The following is a 19,368-nucleotide window of genomic DNA, read 5'->3' on the forward strand; positions in this document are numbered from 1 at the left end:
TCTAAATCAAACGTTTATCATTCATTGACATTCTGTTTCTATATATTACTATATTTAGTAATATATGAAACATTAAATTATAATATATACAAATTAAAATTAAATTATAATACAAAAAACTACGTACGAGTTATTGGCCAGTTTTAAATAAATGGCATGAATCTTTAAAATTGCAGAGCAATCTCAATTCTCAATCCCATATGACATGGGTTTAGAAGTAGATTACAAACGAGATCGATTCTGGATTTGGAGCTCTTAAAAAAAAAAAAAATTCAGCTTGAAAAAGACGGTAGCCAAAAAGAGAGGGAAAAAGACAAAGAAAAAGAAAAGGGCAATTGAAGCAAGACCATAAAGAAAAAGAACAATTAAAAACATATTGAAATGACGTCGTTTACTTGATTGCACATTTGCGCTCCTGTCCGTTTATTGCATTGCCACAGGCTACTACAGTAATAAACCCCCGCGACCTGCAAATGCTCTGAGCTGAGCAGCGCAGAGAAGTTGAAGAAACTGTGAATATTAGGGCTCAACCTTCTTTGAACTCAGAAATCTTTGAGGCTTTGAGTATAAGAACGATTCGCTCTAAATCTCTGCAATCCTACAATTCCGAGAAGTCTAGAATTCGTTGCATTCATTGTAATTCTCAAAGAAGACAAAGCAGAGAGAGAAAGAAGAAGAAGTAAGAAATGTCGGTGCAACAATTCCTGGAAAAGCACATGCTCTCTCGGAAAATCGAAGACGCCGTTAATGCCGCCGTTAGAGCCAAGTCCCCCGATCCCGTCCTCTTCATCGTAACTCTCTTTATCTCTCTTCGCCTCCGTTTGGTTCCCGAGAAAATGAATACCAAAGTCACGCTCTTACATGCTCAAATTGAACCCTAATAAGACCGCCTGGCTTAGTTTATTTGATATCTTCATTTTCATTAACAAACGCTTCAGAGAATATAGGTTTTGAAGCTCCACTTTCTTCCGTTTTCCATTATTTCTCGGCATCCAAACGGAGGGCTTCTGTTATTTATTATCGTTGATTCGGTATTTTGTTTTCTTATTGTCCGTGATTACATTCTTGTTGCGAATTCACAGTCTAATCATATGAGGAAAGCAGTTCCTTCCGTGATCACGAAGATCAAAGCGAGGCAGATCCTAGATAGCAGAGGAATTCCAACCGTTGAAGTGGACTTGTACACCAACAAAGGGATGTTCCGAGCCTCAGCCCCTAGCGGAATGTAAGGTTTATTAGTAATTTGTGTTATCTTGTTTGGTTGCAGAAAAAAAAAATTTGGAAATGAATTGAAAAGGAAAACTCTGATGAATTTAACAATTGCTTATCGTAGAATTGTTCTGGGATCATAATATATCACCTTGCATAGACTGTGTCCTTAAACCCTACATGATTTGTGACGGATGCCTTGTAATCATTTTTATGGAGTCATCACTGCACGGTGTTCCGCGTTGTTCTCCCAATCGATGGCCTATTTCCTTTGAACTTTGCTTACAAGTAGGCTCAAATCATGCCCTTACACTTACTTTGTCTCCCTTGTAAAATCTGTCTGTATGTGTCTTTTCGCGACCTTTTCAGAAATAAACTTGGCACTAGAAGAATGGCTAGTTAAGTTTCCCCTAGTATCAAATCTGAATTGTTCATCATATATGGAATTCTTACACTTCCTGAATTCAATAGCATTTTATAGCTTTAGAATCCAAGAATGTAATTTTCGTTCCATCCAATTCTGGATATGGATCCCAGGCATGAGGCTGTTGGAATACGTGATGGGGACAAGGGAACATATCTGGGATATAGTGTGACTAGAGCTGTTAAAAATGTAAATGAGAAGATATCTGAAGCGTTGATTGGTATGGATCCAACACTTCAGTCTCAGATTGATCATGCAATGATAGACCTGGATAAAACGGAAAAGAAGGTATTGTTTTTCTCTTCTCATGTGATCCAATATAATTAGTTGTTCTGCTTACCTATTTTTATATGTGAGAGTGGACAATTACTAGACTACAAGTATTTAGGGAAATGTTCAATATTTCCGAAGATTCAATTCTAAACCAGTATAAAACTTGTTTAGCTCTGACTAGTCTAATGTTTAGAGGTATACAGAAACTCGTATTCTGTGATGTTGAAACATAATTATGATAGAAATCTGTTGTATGAGTATGTCCAAATTCTGCACAGGAGTATCAGCCGTAATGATTTTTACATCGGGAGATAACTAAATCAAGGATCAGTAATTTTTTATATGCTATTTTTCCTTGTCAAAATCTAGTTAAGTCTGGATGATACTCATTCCAGATCAAACATGTGCTTTTGTTTTGTTTTGTTTTGTTTTTCTTTTCCTGTTTACTTGGTAAAAAAGAGACTATTTAGCTTGTCTTGAAACATAATATGGTTAAACAGGCCAGCTTGCAAGAGACTTACATACATACTAAAGAACATCAGTGAAGGAAATCTTTTAATACATAATGATTTTGGGTCAATAATTTGCAAGTATATTTAGTTTCTACTCCTAATCAAAGGGTTGGTTGTATACTTGTTCTATTTTTTTTTTCCAGCATGGTAATCAGAGTGATTTACTTGTTGAGGTTGCTTTAATAAAGATGGGTCAATGGCCTATGGCTATGGTACTGTTCATATTTTGTTATTCAACATACACTCCTTAAATTTCAATAATTTTGGTTCTGAGAAAGATTTCCTTTCCATTTAAGTGTTGAATTTTCTTTACTTTCCCATTTTATGAGGCATTATTTTTCTTATTTGGAATTATCTTGCAGGGTGAACTTGGAGCAAATGCTATATTAGCTGTGTCAATTGCTGCATGCAAAGCTGGGGCTGCTGAAAAAGAGGTTTTTTTTTTTCCTAAGATTAATTTGAAATTCTTATAGTTATCACGTAATTATGCCGCAATCTCTGTACTTTCGAAAAATTCTGAGAAAAAAATTTAACATCAGGTTCCCCTTTACAAATACATTGCTGATCTTTCTGGTGAAACCAACCTGACCCTTCCTGTCCCTTCTTTCACGCTTATAAGCGGTGGAAAACATGCTGGGAACCATCTGGCCATTCAGGTATGCACTGGTGAGGTTTATTATCTAGATTTCTGCTTTTTATGCTGTTTGGAATAAGATATGAGTGGTGATGGAGGTGATCTGGGTCCACCCCACAGAATATTAAAGTGTCATATGCAAACAGAAGATAAGAGATATCAAACTCACCAACATTCCCATTCCCCATTAAGAAGCCAAACAACAAGCCTCTACTTACTGTATCAGAAATCATCTTGCCCAAAGCCTCCATCGCAATGACAAACATTAGCCAAGACAGAGAGTCCCCTATCTCAAGCCACGGGAACTACTAAGAAAACGGGTGAAAGTGCCATTCACCAAAACAAAAAAACACACCGAAGAGATACAATGAGCTATATATTATGGCATTGTCCCCTTTCTCTCTTTCAATTCATTTTTCTTACAATGTATATTATGTGCTACGGTGTGGAAGATGGTCCCTCTTTGCCTTTTGTAGTGTTTGTGGAGGGAAAGAAATGCAAGATGTTTTGAGGATCTTGAGGGGTCTTTGGAGGAGCTTAAGTCTTTTTTTTTCTTCTTCCTGTTCACTTGGACAGCTGCTTATTTAGCTCCATTAGTGATTAACTTTCCCGATTTTCTTGTTCTTTTTACATCTTCTTCTTAGGCGTTCTCTCGAATACGTCTTGTGTACTTGAGTTGCGCCCCTTTGCGCTTTTTAGTATATACAACATTACTTATCAAAAAAAATAAACAATAAATGTTGCCTGCAATGTCTTTCTTTTGATGTTGAGTAGATTTGGGTGACTCTTTTCTTTGGAGCTGCTTCTATGCCATTCAATCTATGGTGGTGAAGCAATGCCCCAGTATCATTATACTTTTTTCTTCCTTTCTTTTAACACAACCTTGGGTGGTTAGACTGCAATTTCAATCATTGTGCAATAGTTACCTTAAGATTTTTGAAAGAATTGTCAATTAAAATAATTTATACTTGAAATATCTTCAGGATATCATGATTCTCCCAATCGGAGCAAGCAGATTTGAGGAGGCAGTGCAAATGGGCTCTGAGACCTATCATCACTTAAAGGTGTTCGTCTTCAACTCAATTTTCTAAGCTTGGGGGTTTAACCTTTAACGTATATGCTTCTTGTGATACTGCCTTGTGAGGATCATATTAGATGTATATACTCTTTTATGCAAAGATTAACCAGAAAAATTGTGGATGAAATATGATATGAAGCTTAGAAATGGTTTCTTTCTTGGTGATTTTCATTCTTTGTTGGCACTACAAAGCATTATTACAAGTTGACACTCGTTGTGGTTAAAATTCCAGAAACACTGTGTGCCTTTGCTCTCTATTAATTTCCATACATTCCAATAAATCATTGGGAAAAACATGTATTTTCTTTGTTATGTCGACTCTAGTTTCCATTTCACTCCCCTTGGTTCTTTTCTTTTTAATATATTCGGTAAGTAACTCCCCATTGGTTGCAATCATAGGTTTTTGTTACACATTAGTGGATCAGCCAAAGTCACTCTCCTATGACCCTATGTTGTTAGTTGCCACTACTTTAACTTTGCACGAATATATTCATTCAAAATTTATTTCCCTCTCATCCAGCCAGTCTTTGATATTCAAATGACAATCATCTAACACCTTGATTTTTTGTGGGGCACACCCAAACCACCTCCACTATCTACATGCTTTGAAGCTGTATCCAGTTTGGAAATTAATATGGCTAAGTCAAAGTTGGTTCTTGGGGAATGCCACTGATGTAGATGGTCTGGCATGTATTGTTGGATGAGGGGGTTTCTTCTTTGCCTTTGAATTACATTGGTCTTCCTTTAAGAGCATCTTTTAAGGCTAAATCCATTTGGGCTGGTGTTATTGAGAAGATTGAGCATTGTTTGGCGGGTTGGAAGAGGATTTTTTTTTTTCCAAGGGTGGTAAGATTACCCTGATCAAGAGCATGCTTTCCAATTTGCCCACGTGTTTCTTGTCTATTTTCCCACTCTCGGCTGGTGTTGCCATCACATAGAGAAATTACATCAGGATTTCTTGTAGGGTGGGTTAGGTGTCAAATATCACCTAGTAAGTTGGTCCAAAGTTTGTTCTCCAATTTCTGAAGGAGGGTTGGGGGTTCAAAATTTGCTCCTTAATTGTGCTCTCTTAGGGAAGTGGTTGTGGCGCTGTATGCATGAGATAGAGGCCCTGTGGAGAGTTGTAGTGAATTCTAAATATCGTTGCTCATGGGTGGGTGGTGTTCTAATGAGGTTCATGGGTCATTTGGGGTGGGGTTATGAAAAAAATATCTGAAGTGGTTGGGGAGAGTTTGCTAGTCATACCAGATTTAAGGTGAAAGATGGTTCAAAAATTAGATTTTGGATTGACACATGGTGTAGAGCTTAGGCCCTCAAGGAAGCTTTTCTAGTTTTGTATAGTATAGCTTGCATCAAGGATGCCCTTGTGGCAGATCATTTGAAGGTTTCTAGTGGCTCTCATTAGTAAAACGTAAGCTTTATCAAAGTGGCTCGTGATCGGGAGGTTGAAGTCTTTGCTTTGTTTTTTAATTTGTTGTATTCCTCTAGAATAGGCTGGAGAGGTGAAGATAATCTTTGTTCAGTCCCTTCCAAGAGAGGGTTTTTCGACTTTAGATCGCTCTATAACGTCCTTGCCCTCCCATGATGGTACTCCTTTCCTTTGGAAGTGTATCTGGAGGAATAAGGTCCCCTTGAGAGAGCGTTCTTTGCTTGGTCGGCTTCCCTAGGGAAAATCCTCACCATGGTCAACCTTAAGAAGCGGCTTGTTATTGTGGTGGACCAATGTTGTATGTGTAGAAGATGTGAGGAGTTTGTGGAACATCTTTTTCTACACTGAGATTGCTAGTGCCTTATGGAGTGCTATCTTTAGTTGTGTTGGTCTTAATTGTGTAATGCCTAGGAAAGTGGTTGACCTGTTCGCTTGTTGGAGAGGGCTGAGTGGCAATCGCCAGAGCAGTAGTGTGGAAGAGGATTCCATCCTGTCTCTTGTAGTGTATTTGAAGGAAAAGAAATGATAGGAGTTTTGAGGACCGCGAGAGGACGGTGGTGGATTTAAAGTCCTTTTTCAGTACTCTTTTCCACAGGGTAGTTGCTTTAGACTTTCGTTATGTGCTTTATTTTCATGGTTTTTTAACCATCTTTTTCTTTCTAGTTAGGTGTTCCTCTTGAATGCTTCATGTGTACTTGAGTGTGCCTTTTGCGTTTTTTAATGATATCTTGATTGCTTATTAAAAAAATGATAATCCATCCACATGAGGATTTTGCATACAAATTACTTTAGGCCTTTATTTGGCCAAAATGTATTTGGACTTGACTCGGGTCTTGTTTTCTCCAGCAATTAGTACATGCATGGTTGGGTGTCTGGTATTTACTATGTCTATGATGCCCAAGTTTTCTTGGTTTTCTACATTTTTATTGGTACAAACATAATAAGCACCCATTGTAATCTCAGTAATGAATGTGAAGCTTTCCTTCTTTCATGGCACTTGCTAGTTGACTATGAAGTGTGAACCAATTTATGGGTATGCATCAAAATATCATTTGTATATACTTAAGTCAATAGTCAGCTTTGAATAATCCAGTCGTTCTATTCCTGATCAGATATGCATGTATATGATATTTTTGCAAAAGATGTTATGGGTTGTTTAATTCTGTTAGTAAGGAGATTTCACGTATCCACTCATTCATTGTAATGTCTATAATAAAAAGGCAGGCTGTTATTACAGAAAAATATGGTGCACATGGATGTAATGTTGGTGAAGATGGTGGTTTTGCTCCAAACATCTCGAGGCAAGTTTACTAGCCTGTATTATTCATAAAACCATGCTTTAATTTTTTTTTTTTTAAGAAGTAGCTACCTGCTCTTTTCCAAGCTTATGTAAATCATTTTTAAAGGATCATGGGGTGTCCATAATGACATATTCTTATGTCTTAGCAGCTTTAGAGAAGGCCTGGACCTTGTAAAAGAGGCCATCAGCAGAACAGGATATGATGAGAAAATTAAAATCGCAATTGATGTTGCTGCTACTGACTTTTGCATAGGTAACATATTCTTCCAGGATAAATAGCCCTGTAACGTTAGCATGTGAAAGAAATGAAAATTGATTAGTTGTTGGTAGTTGACTAGCATGTTTGATCCATAGTGCAGTAACAATTAGAGGATGTATTGTTGTAGGTACATTGAAGAGAGACTTTTTCCTTGACAAACCTCTATGCAGAATAAAAACCTGCTTTCACCCTTCTGACAATCACCTATCTATTACTCCTGCATTCATCCATTGGGTCCATTGACTAGGATGTGCTTTTCTGCATTAATATTGCTTGCCTAACGAGTAAAGATCTGTTTTCTCTTTTCTCCCTAATTAGGCACAAAGTATGATCTGGACATCAAAGTTCCAAATAAGTCGGGGCAAAATTTCAAGTCAGTAGAGGATATGCTTGAGATGTACAAAGAACTATGCCGTGGTATCAGCCTATTTCCTCATGCTTGTGATTGTTTTTGCTGCCTTATTTCTTCAACTATGACTTCATATTGTTTTTGTTTACTTTGGGTTCTTAGAGTACCCGATTGTATCAATTGAAGATCCATTTGACAAGGAGGACTGGGAACATGTCAAGCATTTTTCCAGTCTTGGAATTTGTCAGGTTTGTTCTGTATTTCTTTCCAGTGAGCTTTGGCTAGAATCATTTGGAATTTCTTTCCCACATTTTTTTAAGAGTGACATCATTTGCATGAAAAATAAATTTTTTTATAAGTAAATGGAATTCATTAAAGAGCGCAAAGGTGCAACTCAAATATACAGGAAATATACAAGAGAAACACCTAATTAGAATAAGGACAAGAAAATAATTAGATTTGGATACTTGTGAATGTTTCCCTGGCTATCCTTATGAATGTTGAGATTGTAAATAAAAGGCAAATGCGATAGGATGCATTTCTATGTTTTCCCTTGATATTTTGGCCAGATCACTTTTATGAGCGGGTGGTTTTGCAGGTAGTAGGGGATGGCTTGTTAATGTCAAATCCAAAACGTATTCAAAGAGCAATACAAGAGTTGGCGTGCAATGCTCTTCTTCTCAAGGTATTTAGCCATCTTTGGATAAAAATTTGAGGATATGGTACTTTTAAGTGATTGTTCTCATATTTTATTGGTGAACCTATTGAGCCACCCTGCTTTTGAGAAATGGGGCTAGACTTTATGTGCAGCAGCCATCTTTTACTTTTGAATTTTGGTCTGCTAAGACAAGACTGCATTAGTAAATTTTCTATGGTCCACAATGTAAGCTTTCAAAGTCTGATGGTATTGTTAAAATTTAGGTAAACCAGATTGGGACCGTGACAGAGGCCATTGAAGTGGTGAAGCTGGCAAAGGACGCTAATTGGGGAGTGGTGACATCTCATAGATGTGGGGAAACTGAAGATTCTTTCATTGCTGATTTATCTGTTGGGCTTGCCACTGGTCAGATCAAAGCCGGTGCTCCTTGCAGAGGAGAGCGGCTGGCAAAATATAACCAGGTAAACTTTCTATCTCATATACGCCGACTTTATTGATTTTTATTCCATATTGTGTTTTTCAGATACCTAACGGCTGAATTTAGAAAATATAATGATGCCATAGTTTTCTTTATCAAATGTGTAAAATATGCAAAGGATATGTTCTTCTACTTTCTCATGGTCTTACCTTAGGTTTCTAATACAGCATGCCCTGATATTCAGCTCTGTTGTATTGGCTGCGAGTCAGTCTGAGAGGCAGACAAATTTGACATATGAGTAATGATATTCTAAGTTCTGTACAATTACTTAACTGGCTAATACTTTAAATGGAACTGTAAACTTTTGTAATTAGACAAATCCCCAAGTCCCATGTGGATAGGATCCTCTCCATTTCAAAGTTTAAATTAGAATTTACAGCATCTAACGGTGAATATGGTGTCACATCATTTAAAAAACTTAAATGACATGGCAACATAAGAACTATGTGCATTATTAGATGCTGTGAAATCTAATCTAAACCATGAAATAGTTCTTCCCCATTCACTTTAAATGGAGAGGATCTTGTTCCATCATAGTTGACCTACGGATGGTTTAGCAAATGGAATCTTACTATCTTTGTGTCAATGATCTTCTATAGCAAAATTTAGACCATATGGTCGGTATTCTTGGTTAAAATGAAAAGCAAATAAGACATGAAACTTAGAGCCTACTCTCTTGCAGTTGCTTCGAATTGAGGAAGAGCTTGGGGATCAAGCAGTTTATGCTGGTCAAGATTGGAGGCTATCATCCTGATCAGCGCCCTTTGGTTCTGCCCTCACATCTTTTTCTTTCTTTTTTCTTTCCCTTTATCCTTTGCCACGTTTGTGGTTAAAAGAGTTTGAATGGCTTATCAAGCTAAACAACTTGATAATCTGTCACAATGGGCGTGCCTCTTTTTTTTGTTTTTCTAGTGATTGCTTCCTTTTTATTAGGAGACTGAAGAACATTCAAGAATGTAATCAATTTGTTTACTTTTTTGTATTTTAAATTGTTTTTTGTCTTGTATTTTTGTTTGTTCTGTTTTGTTGTTTTTTTTGTGTGGATATTAATCTCCCTGAGCTACTCTAGTTTGATCATACTGTGGAGATTGTTTCATCAACCGGAGATCGTTACCCTTCTCCAACGGATTCAAATGGGATTTTAGTGCCTCTCCTTCAATAGCCTCTTATTGGTGGGTGTTGTTGTTTCAAAGCTGGTCAGCTTTAGGCTTGCTTAAACACCACTTTGTTGGTTCCATTCTTGGTATCTTGACCAAGATCTAGAGGACCGGGCCATTTTTTGGCCCATTTTCTATTTGTTTGTATTTTCTGCATTGTATTTCTGTTTTGGGTTTGTTATTGGGAAGCCCAACCATTTTTTGGTTTTTTGATTTATTGTACCCCTTCCTTATTTGCTTGGAAAAAAAAATAATAATGTAGTTGATTTTGCATAAGAGATCGCTTGTGAAGCCTACGGAATTGTCAAACCTAACCTGATTGGTGGTGAATTGTTTTGGGTTCAATTGTTTCAATTTTCACTAAATTGGGCAAGGCTGGTAAATTAATCAATTAACATGATAGGTGGGCCAGTGGCCAATTTGAGGCTGGGATGGATATGGCTTGGTGACCTGTATCAAACATGATCAATGATACAATGAGTAATACTAGAAATACTAGAGATCAAATTATGGTTTATAACACTACTCTTCGACAATATCTTGAAATTGAGCGCTTCATAACTCACCCTCAAGTTACTAAAATTTCAAACCAACAATTCATTCTTAACATCCCAAATATTTTTTTCCCACCGATAGAAGTTAAAACACATGCCATGGATATGATTTGGGCCAAGAGAATAATGCCAAGTATGAAAGATTATTAAATGGTCTCGAGGGAATCCCCACGAGGTTGGGCATGCACTAGGGCCTGAGTTCGACTCTTGCAGTGACAATCTCTTAGCATATTAGTGTCAGTCACCTTGGGTCTCATTGATGCCCTGGTGGAACAAGTGTTAAGCTATAACTCGGTCGGTCATAAGGGAGACCTATAGTTCTTACTGTCTAAGCCTCTTTTGAACGGCGCCCTACAAGTTTGTGCTACTATGGTCATGCCTAAATAAAATAGCTACAATTATCCTTCCTCCAACCTTTTTGCTAAAATAAAAAACCTTTACCAGCCAAATAGTTAAGAGTACCTCCTACTCTTATCGGTTCATTTCGCAGATAGTTTCTCAAACTTTAAAATCAACTTTTATAAAGCACAAAATCGTGTGAACAAGCGATTGGAACCATTTATTGTTGAAACTCTTCAACTCTTTGAGATCTATTGCTTGTCTATTTGCAAAGTTATCATAGTGCCAATTAACCTGCACATAACTCAACTAAGTGCACCAATTCTAACTAGCTTCATTCTCATTTTTTCTTTTCCCCCCGTTTGGATGTAACGCACGTTAGTGAAATTAATCCCCCTAACCTAGCTCCCCCTTTTGTTTTAGTGCATTTTTTTGTTATTTTGTTAACAATTGTGTTGTATTTGCAAAGGAAAAAAAAATTATTAAAATGAGAATTCAGACAGCCTCATACTATCATACAAAGGATGGCATAGGACCCACCTGCTGCACCCTAAACTGCCAAGGCAATTGTGTGCAATTTAACCAACCGAATTACAGGAAATCCTTGTCGGTGAAGGAGTGAACATTCATATGACAAAGTTCATCCTAATTCCGAATCAGGATACAAAAAACAAATTCATCACTTGAAAGATTTATAGAACTTTTCTAAACTACCAATCCGTTGTCCACGAAGAAGAAAAAAACTGAGAATAAGAATGCATAAGAAACATTCTCCACATGGATTTTAAAACAGAGAACAATGTGTGAACAGGAAATTGGGTTGAGAGCCAGCATAACACCTAAACTTGAGGCTTTGTCTCATCTTCATCCTCCTCTATCTTGGGAGCCAAGTAGAACCTAATATAACCCATCTCTGCAATCTTGTATTCAACCACGACAGGCAGATCTGAAGACAAGCTAAGTGTCACAATGCTCGACAATGGGGTCGCCTTCGTAAAGGAGTTCATGTACCTCAGCGCAAATGTCAATGACACTGGCTCAGTCATCTCTATGATTGTTGCTTCTTCTGGCTGCATTTTTTTTTTTTTTGGCACAAATAAAAAAAACCCTCAAAACTGTTACTTTTAAATTGCATTACATCAAGCCACTTACAAAGCGCAAAATTTTTACTTTTTGTAACAATTACATGGGAGAAACTAATAACTAGACTACAAGAACATACCTTGTCTACTGTGTTATTCTGCCTGCAAACAATATTTGCGGTTCCAATATCACCCCTTGTGGAGAACTTCACTCCTTCCTTGGTCACAGAGATGACAACTGCAAGTACACATTGACCCAAAACATTTACAAAAACTCCACAAACGAGATGAACAATCAACATATGAAACCATGAATCCGACAAAGAAAACCACAGTACCAGTGTCACCAATGCTGCTGAGATCTTTGCAAATCCTAGCAAACTCAGAAGAAGGCATCCTAACAATAGCATGGTACTCTGCCTCTGGAATTCCAAGATGCTCACTATCGATGTCCATCAGTTTCATCTCAAAATCAGATATCTTGTCTTGTGCTTTAATCCATTAGCCAATTGGAAGCGCAACAATAGATCGGAACAAACACATGTCAAATAAATTTCCTCAAACTCAACAAACAGGATAAAGTAGAAACCACAATCTAACGTTAATTAACAATAAGAATTTTTGATGTAATAATTTCCATTGCAATTAACATTCATCCAAACATCTCCAAAGAACTTCAGTGATTACGAGACGGGTGCAGAAAAAAGGTCATAAGAATTCTGTAACACAAACAGAATTCCCAAATGCATTTCTCTTTCATTTTCTAACATTTCCACAGCAACCAGACACAGTAAAATTTCTTGAAGTCTCAAAATGAATCACCCATAAACCTAAATTAGCAGAATAAAAAACTCAATCCCGCGAACAAAAAAAAAAAAAAAAAACCCTAATTTCTCTAATGAAATCCCTAATTAGCAGTAAGACCCTAACATTCCAAAATCAAGAATTCAAAGAACCAAAAGCAAAATACGTACTGGGGCTCTCGAACATGAAGGTGACGGTGTCGCTGCCATCGTCGGCCTTGAGGGTGATGATGTCGTCGTTGCCGGCGCACTTGAGCATCTTGGACATGTTGCCGAGATTCATGCCCATGGAAAGGTTGCGGTCGCAGCGGTAGTGCTCGAAGCCCTCGGATCTGAGGAGCAGAGCCACCAACGCCACGTGGCTGGAGTCCATGGCCTGGAGCGAGAACCCCGTGGCCGAGCAGTCGAAGTTCGCATCGTTCACCAGGTCCTTGATCGCCTCCAGAACCTTCTTCAGCAGCGACCCTTGGACCAGCCGGAGTTCAAGCATTTTCTCTTTTCGGATTTTTTTCTCTTTTTTTTTTTTTTTTAGGGTTAGGGTTTTTGAGAGGGAAAAATAGGTGGGAAAGTGAGAGTTAAAGTGCGGTGGCGGATGGGCGGGGCAGTTTTTTTATAGCGGAGGGTTGTATTGGAAAAGTCTTTGAATTAGTGGGGTTGTATTGGCGGGATTTGGGTGGAATTTCGTTCCCGCCAATATAATTTCGGGAAGTGGAGGATGCTCTGCCTGCTTGTCCAGGTTTTAATCGTGAACCGTTGCTTTGGATGTGGGAGTTTCATCAATTTCTCTAGAAACGGCTTTGGAATTGGAGGCATTAGACGGTTGGGATTGGGACACGTATCCCACTCCTTTTTTCTTTATATTATTGAACTTTTGCAACAATTTAAGGACACTCGAGTTATTAAGTTAAAAATTGATTATATGTATTTTTATTATAAAAAATATGCTTCATTTTGTGCGCACTACTTTCATCATTCAAATTTAAATAAATAAATCATTTGGTTGCAGTAATCAGAAGAAAATTTGTCCTCAAGGGATAACTCAACTGACTGAGAATCACGTCTCATAAAATGAAAGTCACTAATTCGAATTCTTCTTCCCCTCTTGTGCGAACATCTCAACAAAAAAAAAAAAAAAAAATTGGAGTAAAATTTAAAAATATGTCAATATTTATTGTTTATAAATCTATTTGAACAAATTTGATTCATAAGTGATTTTGACTATGTATAAGGGTGAGCATCAACCCTCTAGGTCATGTTGTCGATGATTTTTGATGGTTAAGCCAATTTCAAGGGTATATGATCCTTCCTTAAAAATGTTATATAAACATTTTTGTTATTAGTTCACTAGTGCTGCAATGAAATTTCTTTTAAAGATTGATGCAAAGAGGAGGAAGAAAAAAAAAAAGAAAAAAAAAAAGGAGATAATTTTTTTTTAATGGGATTCCAGGCTTATATTAATCAAACAGACTCTTACTCAGCAAGTACAACCTCCACCGGATACAAAGAGGAAGAGAAATACATAGTTTCCGTTGTGCTAGAAATGTTATTTAAATCTGTTTGTGGCTTTAATTACTCACAAAAAATATGTTAATTTAACATGTTTTTTTATTAGTGACCAACAATATTGTTCGACTGGTGTTGAGTGAAATTAGCAGTAAGAGGAAGAGAAAGACAAAAATTTATATTATTTTAGGGAAAATTACACTTTAACCCTCAAAGTTTGGAGCGATTTTTAATTCGACCACTAATGTTTCAATTTCTGCAATGCACCCTCTAAACTTGCAAATTTTTTTCAATTCGACCAATGTCATCCCAAAATTTCCATATTACCCCTAATTTTTTTTTAAAAAAAAAATTTATAAATAAATAATAAATAAATAAAATTGAGGGGTGCAAAAATGGCCAGATGGTCAAAGGGGTGGCAAATATTTTTTTTAAAAAAATTATAAAAAATAAAAAAATAAATTAGGGGCAATATGGGGATTTTGAGATGATATTGGTTGAATTGAAAAAAAAATTGCAAGTTTGGGAGGGTGCATTGCAAAAATTGAAACATTGGAGGTCGAATTGAAAATCGCCCCAAACTTTGGGGGGTAAAGTGTACTTTCCTTTTTCTTAAAAAAAAAAATGCTACTAAAATGCTTCTTTGGGGTAGGGATGTCAAGGCGGGTAAATAACTGCCATAACCACTAATCGCTATAACTGCTTAACCGCTAACTGCTATAACCACCTAGCGGTTATTGGGTTTATTAACCGTAACCAACGCATTTTTATATAATATATTTTTATAATTATAATTATAATAATATTATATATCTAATATAATCAATTGATCATTAATAATTAAATCACAATGATAATGTTCAACGATAATTTAAATACTTTATTTAAGTTAATCATATTATATTATTATTAATGTATAATGATAATATGATTGGTATAATATCAAATTAAGTAATTGACCCCACCTCTTGTGCGGACATGTCAAAAAAAAAAAAAATTAAGTAATTGACATTTGATTAAACAATGTGTTACTTATAAGCACAATTAAAATATTAATGTATTATCATTTTAACTTTAGTAATTTATATATTATCACTATAATTGATATGATTATATTACATGATGAATTGATCATTAAATCATATGATTATATAATAACAAATAATACATATATAATGAGATCATATGATTATATAATATCAAATTAAGTAATTGACATTATATTCAATAATGTGTTAATTATAAGCACAATTGAAGTATTAATGCGTATTTTTTTAACAATGTTTTCACCATTTTTTGAAAAAAGAAATTTAACCATTTAAGGTAAGCCTTATAACCACATATAACGAAATTATTGATTGAGTTGCTAAACTAAAAATAGAAATTTATAAAGACATAAGTTTGTAATTGAATAAAATATTTTTGAAACTTTATAGTTTATATCTTCTAGCATTTATTTATTTAATTTTTCCACAATGAAAGCAATTGATTGTGGGAAATTCACCAAGCTGATATATTAATGTATTTTTTGAACACTGTTTTGACCATTTTTTAACCATTTTCTGAAAAAATAAATTGAACCATTTTTTGAACAAATTTTTTGAACAATTTTTTGATATGTGTACATGCTTGTGCCTTAATATTATTATGTTTAAGTTTATAACTTTTCTTATTTTGATGTCCACAGAATTTGTTAGAGGACCAAGTGAGAGTATATTATATATAAGAATTGATGAAGTTTTAATGTTTTATTTTTTATTTTGTTTTTTTATTTATTTTTTATATGCTGTGTTGAACTTTTTTAATATATTGTGTTGAACCTTTTTTTGTTAATTTTTTTTTTCTTTTTTAAGTTAACTGGTTATGATTTAATATTTAAGGATTTTTTTTTTAAAAAAAGTACAAGTAAATGTAAAATTGGGGTCAAATATTTTTGATTTTTCAATATGGGCTCTTTTTATAGCAATTTGGCCCAAGAAGACACTAAAAATACAAAAAACAAATGAGGATAAAAAATGCTATAGTGATACCAAAAAACCCAATTTTTAAAAAGCAATTATAGCGGACGGTTACCTATTTTACTAACCGGCGGTTAGTAGCTAACCCCTAACCATTAGCGGTTAGTAAAATTTAATAACCGCTAAGGCGGTTACAGTTAGCGATTTTTGCTAATAATCGCTAATCGTAATCGTTTTAACACTCCTATTTGGGGGCTTAAAGGGTTGGGTGCCAAATGAGTCGTCTTTAAAGATCAACGGAAATAGTGAAGCAAAAGGAATATTACAAGATAAGAGGTAGAGAAAGACAAAGTTCTATTATTCTAAAAAATGCTATTGGGTTTCAGCGATGGCTCGATTAGATTTGTTGATTTGAGAATAAGAAGTTTAAATTCGAAAAATAGTTTATAATTTTTTAAAAATTGAAACTATTTTATGAAAATTAAATAAGCTTTCGGTTAAATCAAAAATATTTTCTGTCTCACAAAATACTGAAAAACATGAAAATCATTTTTTCATCCATTACTTGGTTTAACTTTCTTTTTGTGTTTTTCTCGTGTGAAAAAAGATAATGTTTTATTAAATCTGGATCGTCCATTTTGTCAATTGGAGATACCCAGTTATTTTTATTTACTAGATGTAAGTCGATCCGGACGTCAGTGAGTGGGGAAAGAGAGTGAGTGAATGAATTCAATTCTTGCCTCCTATATTATTGTCACCCAATTCAACTTTCCTTCCTCCAACTTCCTTGCAACCCACCACCATTAACAAATAACAACCACCATGAATGATAGAGGCATCCAACAATTTTGTCTTTTTAATCCTTAGTAATTTAGATAATAAATATAAACAATTTTTACAATACCTATTTATCTTAACAGATCTCGAACCCTCACCTTTGTAAAGATTTTCTCATGAAATTACTAGAGATTCGGATCTATTGTATATCTTTTGTTATATCATTTTTTGGTACGGGCTGCCTACAAAATAGTAAAAGCGTCAAAGCATTCACCGGTCCGAAGATCGAAGAAGCTCAAATTTTTAAGTTAACATTCTTACGTGGAGTGAGTATATAGCCATGAGGAATAGGTTTTTTAAGATGGATCAACCTATTTACTTAATGCGTTATACCATTTTTATAAAGTTTTAGATAACTGTTTTATGTTGTTTCACATTTCAGGTTCATATGATGATTGATAGATCATGATTTATTCACGTTCAGATGGTAGTTAAGAGACAGAGAAAGATAATTGAGAGATAATCTCCTGAACCTTTCAAATAGCTATATTTTTTCTTTCAATAAGATCCTTTGAGTTTTGTTTCTAAAACGGTATAATTACTTTTTGTGAATAGTCTTTGTCGAGAAATTACATTGCCCATTAAAGTCCAGAAGACATGTCTATTACAATTTTAGTAGTGTCAGGATCAGTAATAAAAGTTGATGTTAACTTTAACTCTGCATTAACTCCTAAATACTAAATACCTAATTGACCTCAATTGGGTTTGTTCCTCCATCAAATCCATGTCTTAGCTTTCACTATCAATGGAAAGCCACCAAATAAAAAGAAAATAAAATGATGATATATATACTTCGGCTCAGATTCTTTTTGTAACTTGTTTCACAATGAGCCCAAATTCCCAATAACACAAATGTATGGTAAAGATTTCTTTTATTTTACTTTTTTTTCTCAAAAAAATTCAAATAATGTTTTATTTTTATATCACATCAATTCATTATCCCTTCGAGTCTTCAACGGTTGGTTGTTGCACAAAAAAACATGGATCTACTCACATAAAGGCTAAAGCTATTATTCTACTTCCGTCTCCTTAAATAAGGGTTAAAAAAGAGGTAATGTATAGTATACCTCATTTTACCCTTATTTTATTAAGTTAATATGGCAATGCCTATTAGTTATTATACCAATTTTTGTTAAAATTAAAAAATAAATAAATATTAAGGGCCGATAAACATTGTCACATTAACCCAATAAGATAAATATGAGATATCGGTGTAATATATAACATATATTTTAATATATATATTTTTTTTTAAAAAAAAAATCTACATCCTTATGCACATTGATTCCAGCATCTATAATGTTGCTAAATATTTAATTTATTTAAGGTATAGAAGGTTAAAGTAATAAGCTCTTCTATAATTTATTTAATGGCATGTTTAAAATTGCATTTGAGAAGCCTAAAAGTACTTTTAACACTCAAAAAATTCGTTTAAAGAAAAAAATACTTATTTGGTAAAAAAATTAGAAGCGCTTTTAAGGATTCAAAAAACCTTAAAATGATCGAAACACACTTTTGGCAACAACTTAAAAATAAAGCTTTTGCGCAAAAGCTCTTTTTGACTTAAAAGCTCTATTTCTCAAACATAATCCTAAACATGCTCTAAATCTATCGTACATATCAACCTAGGCCATGGTCACCTTCCTTCAATTACAGTGCCCACACAATCACTCTAAGTGAAAATTAAGGTGAAGGCCTTGGTTTTGAGGGTTTGATCCCTTCAAGGTTCAAGGTTCAACATCTCATGGATACAAACAATATTCTTTGAGGGCCACATCCCCTGGTGAAAAGCCAGTGATTTAACCAGTTCCATGTATGAAAACTATCGAGAGTGTGGTGCACGAGAACGGAGTTTACTCTGTAAGGGTGGGTCTAAAAGGCCCTGCCTTGGAGAGGTTCTCCGACATCAATTTTTTTTTTTTTTTTTGAATAATAAATTAATTCATATCTTTACAAAAGTTAAGAACTTATTTTGTCAAAATATTCCTACAACAAAGTAAGAATATTCTTCTTTGGCTAGCCAAATCTTATTTTAACTAAGCATTGTTTACTTACCAACCGTGAAAATAAAGTTTTTTTTTTTTAATCTCTCTCAAGTCAATAAAAAATAAAGAAAGAATAAATAAATTATTGAAAAATAATATTTAAATGAAAAAGTAAAAAGAAGAAGAAAAAAAAAGATGATTCTTTAACTTAGGAGAACAAATTTGCTGAATGTGAATGGTCTAAGAATACAATTTCATAATTATTTTGCATTTTGAGATATTTATTTATATACTTGTTTTGAGCAGGACAGGAAGAATACAAAACAAAGACAGACATAGGTTTTTAATTGGGTGTCAATGTCACGTGGTTGGATCATATTGGTACACTTTGCATATTATCAGATCCAAAAATATTTATTTATGAAATCATGTAATGTGAACACAAAGACGGTTTCAATATTCTGAGATTTTACTATGATTAATATATGAGAAGAAAAAAAAAAAAAAAAGAGTTGAAATTAGTTAAAAATGATTACTTGCTAACAAC

The 19,368-nt window shown here is 34.7% G+C and overlaps 2 protein-coding genes across 2 annotated transcripts; one reads left to right on the top strand and one right to left on the bottom strand.

The window, feature by feature from the left end:
• The first annotated feature begins 442 nt into the window (after positions 1 to 442).
• On the top strand, positions 443 to 9,585 carry LOC132164397 (cytosolic enolase 3). Its single transcript, XM_059574906.1, has 13 exons — positions 443 to 791; positions 1,083 to 1,225; positions 1,747 to 1,921; positions 2,781 to 2,852; positions 2,958 to 3,074; positions 4,036 to 4,116; positions 6,784 to 6,860; positions 7,009 to 7,112; positions 7,437 to 7,535; positions 7,630 to 7,715; positions 8,066 to 8,152; positions 8,389 to 8,586; positions 9,286 to 9,585. Exons 1-13 carry the CDS (start codon positions 687 to 689, stop codon positions 9,355 to 9,357), a joined length of 1,416 nt encoding a protein of 471 aa, XP_059430889.1. The 5' UTR covers positions 443 to 686; the 3' UTR covers positions 9,358 to 9,585.
• A 1,537-nt stretch (positions 9,586 to 11,122) lies between these two features.
• On the bottom strand, positions 11,123 to 13,118 carry LOC132164086 (proliferating cell nuclear antigen). Its single transcript, XM_059574504.1, has 4 exons — positions 12,710 to 13,118; positions 12,074 to 12,226; positions 11,876 to 11,973; positions 11,123 to 11,723 (listed from the first exon to the last, which is right to left on the bottom strand). Exons 1-4 carry the CDS (start codon positions 13,026 to 13,028, stop codon positions 11,493 to 11,495), a joined length of 801 nt encoding a protein of 266 aa, XP_059430487.1. The 5' UTR covers positions 13,029 to 13,118; the 3' UTR covers positions 11,123 to 11,492.
• Positions 13,119 to 19,368: the final 6,250 nt, after the last annotated feature.

Source organism: Corylus avellana, chromosome ca10 (genome assembly GCF_901000735.1).
Source record: "Corylus avellana chromosome ca10, CavTom2PMs-1.0".
Lineage (NCBI taxonomy): Eukaryota > Viridiplantae > Streptophyta > Magnoliopsida > Fagales > Betulaceae > Corylus > Corylus avellana.

Excerpts from the sequence above, each read along its gene's own strand:
- LOC132164397 (XM_059574906.1), top strand. The coding sequence starts at position 687 with ATGTCGGTGCAACAATTCCTGGAAAAGCACATGCTCTCTCGGAAAATC. Across the intron at positions 7,113-7,436 it reads TGCTACTGACTTTTGCATAG|GCACAAAGTATGATCTGGAC; the intron begins GTAACATATTCT and ends CTCCCTAATTAG. Across the intron at positions 8,153-8,388 it reads GCAATGCTCTTCTTCTCAAG|GTAAACCAGATTGGGACCGT; the intron begins GTATTTAGCCAT and ends GTTAAAATTTAG.
- LOC132164086 (XM_059574504.1), bottom strand. The coding sequence starts at position 13,028 with ATGCTTGAACTCCGGCTGGTCCAAGGGTCGCTGCTGAAGAAGGTTCTG. Across the intron at positions 11,974-12,073 it reads CAGCAGCATTGGTGACACTG|TTGTCATCTCTGTGACCAAG; the intron begins GTACTGTGGTTT and ends GTGTACTTGCAG. Across the intron at positions 11,724-11,875 it reads AGAATAACACAGTAGACAAG|CCAGAAGAAGCAACAATCAT; the intron begins GTATGTTCTTGT and ends AAAAAAATGCAG.